The sequence below is a fragment of the Nanorana parkeri genome, unplaced genomic scaffold, assembly GCF_000935625.1.
Source record: "Nanorana parkeri isolate BGI_ZX_2015 unplaced genomic scaffold, ASM93562v1 scaffold1161, whole genome shotgun sequence".
Taxonomy (NCBI): Eukaryota; Metazoa; Chordata; class Amphibia; order Anura; family Dicroglossidae; genus Nanorana; species Nanorana parkeri.
Genome location: NW_017307429.1, coordinates 323,220 through 336,707, shown reverse-complemented (window position 1 = coordinate 336,707; position 13,488 = coordinate 323,220). Strand labels below are relative to the sequence as shown.

The 13,488-nt window shown below is 42.6% G+C and overlaps 1 protein-coding gene across 1 annotated transcript in view; it reads left to right on the top strand.

The window, feature by feature from the left end:
* LOC108796733 (cytoplasmic polyadenylation element-binding protein 2-like) overlaps window positions 1-13,488 on the top strand; it is a 98,512-nt gene that overhangs the window by 29,928 nt on the left and 55,096 nt on the right. The window contains exon 2 of the mRNA XM_018568243.1: window positions 2,191-2,478. Coding sequence (XP_018423745.1) covers window positions 2,191-2,478 — 288 coding nt within the window. The remainder of the gene's footprint in view (window positions 1-2,190; window positions 2,479-13,488) is intronic.

The following is a 13,488-nucleotide window of genomic DNA, read 5'->3' as shown; positions in this document are numbered from 1 at the left end:
CATTTTGTTCCTGAGTAATTTATAGCAGTTAGTATTTAAAACATATTAAGAACAGTTTGTTACTGGGGACCTAAGCTTGTTATTTTAAACCTGCCTTAGCAAACCATGGTGCTGTGTAAATGCTTCTAGAATTCAAATAATTTCCCTAGATTATTAAGCTTTATAGTTTAGTAAATCTAAACTTAATAGATCAGTAATAGATGATGATTGACTCTAACATGCAGAAAGTGATGGATTTTTGGATTGGGTTTAATTTTGAAAACTATTTCAACCTTTTTAGGGGCAAACCTTTAAAACTAAATAGAATAAATCGGTGAATTGCCAGTGCTATCCAGGAAGAATTGGGTGGTGAGGGGTTTTGAAGGGAAGGACATGTAAATTATAAGCGGTTGGTAAAGCCACCATTCCTCCATTGAAGTAAATCTGTTGGTTTGCACTGCATGGGTAAAGCACAGGTTCACTTTAAAGTAACACTAAACTCAGAAGTGAAATCTTTAAAATACATTCAAGTACCTTGACTATTAACAAAAATGTATCTTATTTGTGTATCACTTGCCTGTAGACCCTCAAATCATCTTTGAATTGGTGCTGACACTGTCCTTCCTTCTGGAGGGTGGCTACTTTTGCTCCCATGGTCCCTGTGTGTGTTGTAAAGTAGCCACCACTCCAATTTAGTCCCGTGATGGACTACATTCTTATGTTTGGGTTTACTCATTTGTATTGAGATTGTAGTCCATCACGGGGGTGATCTTGGAGCGGTGTCTACTTTAACAAAAAACACAGGGACCATGGGAGCAAAAGTAGCCACCCTCCAGAACGAAAGACAGTGTCTGCACCAATTCAGAGATGATTTGAGGATCTACAGCCGAGTGATACACAAATAAGATATGTTTTTGTTAATAGTGTGCATTTGAATGCATTTTTAAGATTGAATTCCTGAGTTTAGTGACACTTAGGCCCCTTTCACATGAGTGTCCGATCGGGTCCACCTGTCAGTTTTTCAGCTGGACCCGATCGGATAATCTATTCAAGTCTATGGGAAGCCGTGTTTAAATGGACGAGTAAACCATTTACACCCAGTTAGCCCCGGCTTCGGCTAGTTTCCTGAAAAAACAAACGGATCAGAGATTCTTTTTGACAGACTGGATCATGCTGGACCGGGGGTAATCTGATGTAAATGGACACATGTCTGTTTACTTCAGATTCCCAATAGAAACACATGGGGTCCGGCAGTGTCAGTTTTTACCTCCTTATCAAGATGGAGGAAAAACCTGTACGGACACGGATGTCACATCGTGGACATTCGATCCGTAGCGCTGTGATCAGGAGAGGATCTGTTGATGGATTCTCTCCTGATCAGCTTGTCTGAAAGGGGTCTTAAGGATTGCAGTGGTTACTTATACAGTTGTTTCCTTGGTCTTCGTAGTGGAGTGGTGAAATTTTTTTTTTTGTGTGTGTATTTTCTTCTTTCTCTTTTGTTTAATTGTGACAAACCAATAGAAATAGGTGAATTGCTAGGTGTTTGTTAGTTTATACAATTGCAATCATTGTAACTGTCCAGTAGAGTGGTTTGTTTCAGAGATGAGCATATGTTAACTTGAGCCAGTCAGTCCAGTCGAGGAGCTTCTAGTCATAATTTAAATTTTAAAACATGTTAGTTGCTTGTAGTAATTTTGTTGGCATTGGCTTGTTTGCCACTTGGAACACCTTTTATAACCATGAGAGGCCTAAGGTCCAGCACGGCTGAAACATGTAATTGATTGTTCCTTTTATGGACTTAAAAAAAATAAAGATGTATTTGCAGTTGATTCCATGTGTGCTGCCATCTTGCTGTAAATATACAATTAGGATTGCTCGGATACTTTGGGCTCAACTTGTGTTTATTTGAACGAATGTACTGATAATTGCATTATTACCTTGAGTATTCAAAAATGTTCCCCCCAGTAAGTACATCCTATTTGATACTAGTACATGATTTAGGGGCAGCTTTTGTGACCTTGCAAAGGTATCCAAAGGACCCCTTTTCCGGTTTTCTAAAGGGCAGGTGTTTGATGATTGGATATATTCTATGCGGCCTTTAAAGTATCCCCAGGGTTCTACATATCCCTACACTGATATTTGTTACAATGTCTAATTACTAGGTTGCTTCCTTTGCACTGGTTGTAATTATTGTCATTTTTTCTCTTGCAGCCTCTTGTCAAGCAGTCTCCATGGAGCAGCCACCAAGGTAGCGGCTGGAGCACAGGCAGCATGTCATGGGGTGGAATGCATGGTCGTGATCGCCGAACCTCCAACATGGGAATCCCCGGAACAATGAATCAAATTTCCCCTCTAAAGAAACCCTTCTCTGGAAACGTCATTGCTCCACCTAAGTTCACACGCTCCACTTCATCCCTAGCTCCCAAATCCTGGATTGATGACAATGTGTTCAGAACAGACAACAACAGCAACTCTCTCTTACCCTTACAGGTAAGAATGGTATGTAGTGCTCTCACCTTTGTGCATATTTCACCCTGTGTGTGTTTGATTATTAAATGCCGATAAGCGTTGAACTGTTGTACCATACAGACTTGCATGCTGTGTTTCCCAAAGACAGTAAACATGTCAATGACATAATACTGTATGGCATCGTTAACTTTTTGTGTTTTTGTCCAGTTCTTAGTGATTCTAGACTATGCATTTAAAATACCCCATTATGAGAGAAATATGGGACCACCATTTGAAAATGCCAGTAGCCTGGATGTTGACCTATTCAACATTCTCTGCTACTCAACCTTTACCCAAAGTCCTCAATCCAAATCTAACCCCCTACTAAAAAAAGCCACTCCTCTCTTTAGGCGTGTACATCTTTGGGTGAAATAAGAAAATCCTCCTTCAAAAGTTCTCTGGTGCGGATGCACCATAGATAATGGAAACCTTGCCACTGGTTTGAATATAGTGATTCTAATAGTAACCCCACTGGTGCTTCCTCCGCTCCCACAACCTACTTCTGGATACACTTACTTGCACCAATATTACCTGGACGTTCAAGTGAGGATCATATCCAGGTTTTATTTTTATATGTTCAAAATTTAGAGCTCCAACACCTCACCACTTTCTCCAAGGTCTGTGATTGGATGTTATTGGACCACATGATTGAATATCCTGGCACTATATCTAAAATGAAAGCTGGCCATACACCTATAGATTTTCTGCAGATTTTCTATTGTCAGAGGGAAAAAGTGCATCAGACTCCTCCATCTATGCTAAACTGTGTGGCTGGAGGAATCTCTCACTGGGCCAAGCTTCAATATCTTACTAGTCAGCCTCACTGGCTGTCAAAATACCTGAACAATCTGATGGGCATTGTTCAGGTGTTTTGAAAAGTTTTTAAATGCATATTTATTCCAGATGCGTGACCCAGAGAATTGAAGCAAGAAATGCCCATGCAGCTAGCATGTTTAAAAGGACAGATCAGCAGGACTTGTGATTGCTTTCCTTTAATTTAGGCATTTGAACAGAGGGAGCCAGGCTGAGGCTTGTGTTTAGTTCATCCCAATACAGTGGAGTCGAATGGCAAAAGGAAAAAGTCAGGGGAGCTTGGTTGCGATACAAAGAAAGAACCCATCATTTATTCCATGGGTGTGTAGGGGGCAGGATAACACTCCTTCAGGTGTGGTCAGGCAGTGGTACCACTGAAAGGTATATGTACACTGATGAGGACATTAAGTAATGACACACCCCATATAGAAACAGATCTGGAGGCACTAGAAGCTTTGGGTGATGAGAACCAATCTGAAACTGAAGAGCACTGAGGAGTGGGGGGACCACATAACATCAAATTAACATTGTAGCTTAAATATGGTGGGCAGTTTCAGAAAAGCGCTAGGTAATGTAAGTGCATCTCGTACCTGTCTATTTTACTAGATGTTGGAGAGAACTTGGCCTTTTACAGGAATGTGCATGGAGAATTCCTTTCTGCTGCTAGTGTATGAGCCTAGATCTGAGTTTTGACAGATCTTGGGTACCAACATTTTACAGTTGGTTCCTGGGGGTTGCATTGAGTAGCTGTCACCATGTGCACACTTATTGCTTATTGCGGAACTAGTTTAGCTTGTGATTGGAACGGGGGGTGCTGTGCTGGCTAGTTTTTTCTAAAATAATGTAGTTGGAAAGAATAAATGCTAGCTTGATGTTAAAATGCATCTATAGCCAAAACCTGTTGGTTCTGGATGTAGCATGGAGGAATGAGAACCTCTGTCAGGCTCTTCTGCTGTCAGGGATTTTGCCTTTACTTCCTGTAGGTAGGTAAGTAGAGGAATGCTAGAACCCCTATCTGCTTTTTATTGTTGTCTGTTTCTCTGTTGCAGATTTTCCTGCACTTCTTGTCTTGTAAAAACTTGTCCCCAAAGCAGACCTCTAGCCGGATGGCACTAAAACCTGCCAGTCGTTCTAAATTTTCCCCATGCTATTCAAAACTTTAAAAAAAAGTTTTGACTATAGATAAACTTTCACATGTGTATTTAGATGATCAAAGCATGTATGTTGAAGCTGAACTTGGTACACAAAACATTCAATATATTCCTCAATAGCCACAAAGGGTATAAATTCACTTTGTGGACACCAAATGTCTATATAAGTCCAGTTCCTGCATTGTAGCAAGTTACCATGCTACCAAGTAGCAGTGACATTATTATTGTGCTGAACATAGCCAGTGCAAAGAGCAGAACTGTGGGAGGGACCCAGCAGGCCTAAAGAAAACTACTGGAGGGGGGGCGGAGACCAGACCAGTCACTCGGCACAAGGAGAGGGGACAGTAGTGACCGGTCTATATTATAGGAAGCTTCTGCACAAATTCAATGATTCACACTGGATTACTGCACAGATCTGGAAGAAATGCACAAAGTTCACCAAGATTCAAGTAAGAACACACGTGACGTTTTATTTAGACAATATTTGCTCATCCTCTAGTACAGTTCTCCTTTTTTTTTTTTAATGATCCCTTGGTAGACACAAACATCTGAATGCAGTAGGGTTGCCACCTGTCCAGGATTCACCCGGACAGTCCGGGTTTTGCATGCTGTGTCTGGGTTTCATGGCAGCAGAAACCCGGACACAAGATATCACGCAGACAGGGGCAACCAAAATGAAGATAAGGGCTACTGGCCCCCCACTGAAAATAGCCTTACCTGTGATATTTACATATGAATGGGTGGCACTATTTACATATGAATAAGCCCCGACACATTCTCCCAAAAAAATGTCAGCACGTCGCTAGAGTGTTCGGGTTTTGCTTGAAAAAGAGGTGGCAACTTTAGAATGCAGTATATAGCTAGCTGAAGGCTAGGAGACCTAGGAGCTGGGATGTGTCCCTGGCTTCCTAATGAATCAACTTCTAGGTGTGGGATAAGTTTCTCAATCTTGCTATCACTGAGATATTTCAGCTTTCCAGAAAACCCGTGTGAGCAGCTAATGATCGTTCCCTTACTGAGAAATTGGAATAAAGTTATATTGCCCATTCCCTGCATTTACCTGCCAGTGGAAATGGGAAGAAGGGCCTTAGATCGACTTTTGCCAAAGGAACATGTGGAAAACTTTTCAGCCAAATAGTGCTTACAGCCAATCAGCGGGTTCCGCTGTCAGAATACAATAGAAACAGCGAGGATTCAATTCGTAATCTGTTCTTTTTTTTCCCCTTCGGCGCACAGGCCCGTGTATACCCAGCTTAACTACCAGTCTATGGTCAGTCTTCCAGACATCTGAGTGATACTGCAATCTATCTCTGTAGCAGGTGGGCTCTGTGTAGGAGCGCGGGGATTGTGGTCTGTCTCTCTTCTCTGGCAGAGGGCCATAGAAGCCCGAAGACTGCAATGCCTTACAAGGCTGTTCTGCTGTGAAGGACGAGCATGTTTTTCAGTTTTGTTTTCATACGGGTAGGGGGTGGCCTTGTGTAAAGAAAAATTACCAACCACTAAAACATAAGTGAAACCAGCATAGACCAGTGACTACAAGCGATACTCCACTTCAAAATGAGATATTATGCTCTAATGGCTCTAATTTTGTAGATGTTTAAAAGTGTTTACTAAAAAGGTATACATTTCGATATGTAATGCTGTTACAATATAGCAACTAGATGAACATGCAAGCAAGACTGACCTGCTATGTAAATGTAAATACCGTGTTTGATCACCAAAGCCGGAAAATTAATTTAAAGCAGCCCCAACCCCCAAAGTAAAAACCCCTGGTAAATGCACCAATGCATGCCCACCCTCAAACATCTACAAGTCGTTTGGTTTTTCAATAAAATATCTATTGTTTTCGTTCATATAATTGAATCCCACTTGATAGTCTTTTTGAAGCACTTATGATGTAGCCCGGCCTTTTACATTTTACAGATTCCTTTACGGTATTTATCCGGGTGAAGATCCACTTTAGGCTACATGGTAGCTGCCTTAAACAACTTGTGAATAATTCTCTGTTCATACACGTCTCCTGCTCTCATCCTCTGAACATGGCTAGCATTGGGAGTGCCTGCTCAGTCAATACACATCTCTTGCTCTCATCCTCTGAACATGGCTACCTTTGGGAGTGCATGCTCAGTCCATACACGTCTCCTGCTCTCATCCTCTGAACATGGCTACCATTGGGAGTGCCTGTTCAGTCCATACACATCTCCTGCTCTCATCCTCTGAACATGGCTAGCATTGGGAGTGCCTGCTCAGTCAATACACATCTCCTGCTCTCATCCTCTGAACATGGCTATAATTGGGAGTGCATGCTCAGTCCATACATGTCTCCTGCTCTCATCCTCTGAACATGGCTACCATTGGGAGTGCCTGTTCAGTCCATACACATCTCCTGCTATCATCCTCTGAACATGGCTACCATTGGGAGCGCCTGCTCAGTCCATACATTTCTCCTGCTCTCATTCCCTAAACATGGCTACTATTGGGAGCACCTGCTCAGTCCATACACATCTCCTGCTCTCATCCCCTGAACATGGCTACCATTGGGAGCGCCTGCTCAGTCCATACATGTCTCCTGCTGTCATCCCCTGAACATGTCTACTATTGGGAGCGCCTGCTCAGTCCATACAGGTCTCCTGCTCTCATTCCCTGAACATGGCTACCATTGGGAGCGCCTGCTCAGTCCATACAAGTCTTCTGCTGTCATTCCCTGAACATGGCTACTATTAGGAGCGCCTGCTCAGTCCATACAGGTCTCCTGCTGTCATTCCCTGAACATGGCTACTATTGGGAGCACCTGCTCAGTCCATACAGGTCTCCTGCTGTCATTCCCTGAACATGGCTACTATTGGGAGCACCTGCTCAGTCCATACAGGTCTCCTGCTGTCATTCCCTGAACATGGCTACTATTGGGAGCACCTGCTCAGTCCATACAGGTCTCCTGCTGTAATTCCCTGAACATGGCTACTATTGGGAGCACCTGCTCAGTCCATACAGGTCTCCTGCTCTCATTCCCTGAACATGGCTACTATTGGGAGCACCTGCTCAGTCCATACACATCTCCTGTTCTCATCCTCTGAACATGTCTACCATTGGGAGTGCCTGCACTAACTGGTAAAGCGAGACCAAGGGTGAGTAATACAAGTCATATCGGCAGTGTCCCCTATCTGAAGCAGAAAGTGTCATGTTTCTTGCACTGGGAGAGGGTCAAGGGATGTGACTAGTCAGCCTGAGTTCATTCAGAGGTCAACATGTTTCAGGAGGCAGAAATAGAAAAATGATCAGGCCTACATTTCAAGGTAAATTTATGGATTGCCCGTTCAAAAATAAACATTTAGATGTAAGCAGTAACTATTATTTTTAGTTTTATCCCCTTTTATTAATCCATTGTATTATGCTGATTAAATAACTCTCAGTATTGGTGGCGGAGCTTCTTTAGGTTTATGGCATCCCTCCAGCAAGACCTAACCCTTTTCAGGTTCACTATAAGTGAAATGGCATTTAGATGCAAAAAGGAACATTGTGGTTGTGCAGTTCAGTGACCCAAAATCGTTAAGCCATTAAAAAAGATCATAATTCTTCATCTAAGTCCCTGGTGGTTTTCAGGACATAGAAGGGGTTCCTGGAGGTGTGATGTGGCTGGTGACACACACGGGATAATGTGCTCTATTTATTCTTTGTTCCTTTTCCCTTACAAGGCTGGGTATTTGATGGAGAAACAGGAACGTTCTCCTCTCTCATTCAGCACCTACAACTGCAGCTTTGTTTTTCCTGGGAATTGGATGTCACGGTGTTGGTTTAATTCTCTGAATATATCCGGCATGTCTCTCGGTGTAGCTGGTGCATTGTTTTTACCATGTATGGATTTTTTAATGTATATATCCCTATGTAGCCCTTTAACCATTTCATATCTGGCAAGGCTACCTCCCTTCCTGCCCATAGCATGGTCTGGTTTTAGAAGCACTTTGTAGTGCATGGATCTGGGCTTGATATTAATTTTACCCTCTCCCATTTTAGCATACACTGTTGTTATATAGGCTTTTTTTTTTCTCTGAAAGCCCAACTCTAAGATGAAAATAAAAAACTCCTTGCAGTGCCCTCCTCTCCTGCACTGCAAGGGTTTAATACTCAATAATAAGACAGACTTTCTCTTAGAGCACCCCACACAAAAAAAACCCACAAGTCCTTCTCATCAGGGGTAGCAGCTGCGGCAGCATGGCAAAGGGGAGGGAGGCAAAGCAGGTCGGGATAAAGGCACATTTTCGTAATTTTCTTAATGCATCCTGCCATCCTTTAATTAGCATCATTCGTTTTAATGGTGTTGGTGACCAGCCACCCTGCACTATGGAAAGGCATGATGCTGCTTAAAAATGTTGAAGGTACCCCTGAAGAAGACAGAAGAGACCCAGTTGGAGAAAGAAAATCGTATGGTTCCCATCAACTGATACATTATCGTATGAAAGACCATTAGTGGACGATTTCTGAACGACAATCGATAGGTGTAGGGATGCACCGATACCAAGTACCCTACTCAGTACAAGTACAGATACTTTTCGAGCTCCAAGACTAGACTAGAGAAAAATTCAAAAGAGGCAGCTGTCATTTGTAAGGAGCAAACTGAGCTCCTGGGATTTGTGCATCTTTATTTTAATGTATGATTTTGTTTTTATAAATATAAATAAAGAGATGCACCGATACCATTTTTGCAAGTACAAGTACTGATACATTTTTGTTTAGTGTCATGTGACAGTTTTTCTAAAACAATATCGACTAATGATTTCAGGACAGTGGTGGGGAGCCAGAGCCGGGTCCCAGCTGCAACCGCTGCAACCCTGGTAGTTCTCAAGAAAATGCCAAGTATCGTCACTGGTATCTGAAATGTATCTGTGCATCCCTAGATAGGGGTCTGGGCACCTTTTTATTCATCTACCCCTAGGCTTAACAAACATTTAACCCTTGCGGTGTGGGTTTTTTGGTGCCGAAAATATTAAAACTGAACTGTAGGTGAATGGCTAAATATACTGTAGAAATCCATGCATGGGAGATTTTGGCCAGACATTCCTGAGATTTACATAGCCTTGCCAAAGACTACTTTCAGGCTGTTGACAAGACCTTTCTCTGCTGACATTGCTCTGTACAGATTGGCCTCCTCCTTGCCCCCAGGCTGCTGATTAGACTATATAAAAGAGCAGGAGAACACTGAAGAGGCAATCTCCTCTCCCTTTCTGTCAACATGCTTCTGTCAGCTCATGTACATTTACTGTAAAAGAGTAGTTCTATGTTTTTTGAATGCTGACATGCGCACTCTTTATAGGTTCTGTTTTAATGAGTGAATATACCAATTTCTAGGCTGGCTGTGGTGTGTTTGTTTTTTATTTATATATCTCTATCGGGATAAAACACTAGGAAGACTTTATTGTTCTTGTGCATTGGAGTGGATCTGGATTGTTACCGTTTCATTTGTTTACATCTAGCTATTTTATTGCATAGAACATATAAATTGGGCTGGCCGTAAGTGGCTCAATAAAAGTAAACTATACTCCTGATTATGAGCATCACTTGCGATTATTGGGCCTCTTCCCATATGTTACAGGGTGATAATGAGCGCCTCAGGCAGTCGGAGGTGCTTGTTATATTGTACATGGAAGATGTTCCAAACTGTTGTAAAACATTTCTGTGGGCAGAGCCGAATCCCTCCCTGTTCTCTTTAAAAGAATTAGGGATCAGATGTACCACGTGTCGGGTGCTTTGAGCATCAGACAATTTAAGTGGTAGGCCTCAGCTCTGGTGTGAGTTATGCAAGGATAGACATATATTTCCCGCATGTTGTTCTCTGGGATATATTTCTCAGTCACTAGCCAGCTCAAGGGTGCTTTTACACATTTTCAGCTGTCCATCCAGCAAGTATGCAGTAACAGAGGAGCCCCATGGCACATATACGTTTGGAGGGACTTCTACACAATTTTATCTCGTGATTTTTATTTGGCACCTAGTGTCAGAATAATGGTAGAAGGAATTGTCCTATCATACGTGGAAAAGCATGATTTTTTTCGGGGGGGGGGGTGTTGTTACTTACTTTGCTGGACAACATTATGCGGTATGTTTCTGTGTCATGCAATAAAGAGAGGGGCCAACAGAATTTTTTTTTCTACCCTGGGGGCTAGATTTGATCATAAGCCCCCGCTGTTTACCAAATTACTTGTCACAAGCCTACAAGTTCTCTGTATGCATACCTCCCAACTGTCCCTCATTTAAAACTAAATCCCTCTGTCCCTTTTTTCCTCTTCAGTTCACCCTCTTTTTAGTCTGATGTATAGATATTTATAAAACTGTACTATTTAACTACCAAAACTTTTATTCTGCATCAAAACCTTTACCTTATCTCTTAATAATCTAGTTTTCTAATTAGAAAGCAAGTATAAAGGAAAAGTAATGGCTGGGAAAAAAAAAAGAATTCTGGGTTTAGCCAATCATTTTGGCATATAAATTCTTAGCGGTCCACATAACTGAGGACATGGCAGGGGTGTGTTCATTGTCTAAATACATTGTGCTGAAAGGTGTCCCTCTTTTGCATCTCAGAAAGTTGGAAAGTATGCTGTATGTGCCATATGGATAGTATGCTAGTGGTGATGAATAGCTCAACTGAATACAGCTTGTCCAGACCATGCTAGGGGTGGTAGGAATAGCAGTGCTAGTCCCTGAAATCAGGGTATCAAAGTGAGAACACCAGTTTCACTTTTGTAATAAAAACCCTGTATGGGTACACCGTTTCCATCTGACATGCCCCCACGCAAACTTCAGGTTTTACACAGATCTGCTCCCCGTGTTTTTGAGCAGAAATATGCTGCCCTGAAGCATCTGTTCCATTCTGTTTTTGCACATATATACGCTACGCAAATATACGGCTCCATTTTGTATGGAGCCATTTATTTGCATGTGTTGCATATGATACAATACGCATATGCGCGCGTATACGCGCAGTGTGAATGAGGCCTTAGGGTTTATATGGAGACAATAATACATTACAGGTAACATTTCAACATAATTTTATATTGCGTTCCATTATCGATCAGGAGAAAATTCAATATTGGTAATAAGGTCATGGTGAAATGTTACAAGTAGGGTACAGCTACATGAAATGGTCCACAATTCCAGAGTTATAACCTCAAAAGAGTTTATGGATAAGGTCTATCATTTGATACTGCCTGGTCTAGCAGGGGCCTATGTTGGCGACTCTTGACTCCCTGGGTAAAGGATCTGCGTATCCCATTGCGGGAAGTGTTTTACATGTGTTTTTTGGCCTGATGTTTGTGCTGCTGTGTGCAGGTGTGACTACAGGTTTGATAGAGATGAATGGGCAAAAAATAGATGCAACACAGCCAGGTGCAGTGGAGGGCCAGGCAATAGGTGGCAGGTCCACGCTACACTGGAGATCTAACTTTTAAGAGGTGTGTGCGTGTGCTTTTTTCTCTATATTCAGATTTGGAGCTTCTACTATCCGTATGTCAGAGAAGTCTGTCATGTCGGCAAACATTGCTACTCCACATCAACTATGGGAGAAAAAGGTCAACTAGAGCAATTTGCAGGATAAGCAACTAAGAGACTGTGCATCACTGAGTATGTAACAAGCAAATATGGCCGTCTGCCATAAATATAATATGGAAGCATGACTGCCCGTGTACAGAATTAGAATCCATGCAGGGAAAAGGGTTTACTTCCCACACAGACTTCATATACTGTGTATCTTTTATAAATAAAACAAATTGTAGATCCTCTTTGAGTATTTCTAATTCTGTATGAAAGGATATAAATAGCACGAGTTAAGTCAATCAGCTAAATGTGTATTAGAGATGGTCTGATTAATTCTGTTTTTAGTTTAGCCATCCGGCTAGTTTGGTAAAACCTACACATCTTGTGCTCGAGTGATCTAAATTTGCAGTAAACCTTTTTGTTTCCAGAGGAGCAGAAAGATGAAATTTCATGGTAGGGTGAGCTGTGCTCAGCGCTGTGTTTATGCGCGCAGTTGCGGCATGATGGAAATTTCACAATCCTGAGATCCCCATGTGAAACGAGTGGTTTTGTTAGACAACACAAACGGCTGGAAGCTTCTCAGCCGCAGTCCCTTTGCTTGTACATGGAGCTCAAAGGTGGCTGGAAAAGTTCTTAGGAGGAAGTTTTATGTTGGAGGGGAATGGGAGTTCTGCCCCATTAACCCTTTGGCTGCCAGTCAGGACAGCTGTCTCTTCTGGCCAAAGACAGGAAAGGTAGCAGGTGTGCAATTAATCGAATGGAAACAATTTGCATTCACACTGTTCAAACTATTTATACACGATGCATTGTGTTTCCAGACTGAGAAAGATTTTTTGGCTGGACTTTTTGTTTGTTCTTTTTATTGCCATTGAAGTAGGAATATTGGTTGCTTTGAGGAAACTCTAGTTCAGCAAACATTAGCTGCTGCTTTAAAGCTGCACTGCAGTAAAAACGTATGGAAAATGGCTTTGCACCTCAACCAGGAGAGATGTTTACTTGCTGAGGTGACAGGAGACCATTTTACAACATGGCATCATGTGTGGCGAGGCTCAAAAGTGTGTTCAATCTGTTTGCAAAGTGTTGTGCAAAAACTCCAGATTAAAGGAGAACTATGGGGTCAGTGTTTTTCCCCATAGTTCTCCTTAGGGTAACGGGAGGACACAAACTAGCGTCCTCCCGTTACCCTAAGCTCAGTATACCGCGAGCTATAGCTCGCGGTATACTCAGACGCCGGAGCGGATCCCGACGTAGATCCGCCCAGCTGCGTGAGTGACAGCTGGCTCTGCCTATCTAGAGGCAGAGCCAGCTGTACCCTCCCCCGTCCGTTCCGCCAGTCAGCGCTGGCCGCTCGGAGCGGGGAGGGGGGAATCCCGCCCCTCCCATGTCACGGCAGAGAGCCGTGACAGGATCGAGAGGTGAGCGAACCCGGTATGTGTTCGCTCACCTCCCGATCTACTGAGCCGACCTGTGACAGTCTCATTGTCACAGGTCGGCTAGAACTATGAGGTGAGTG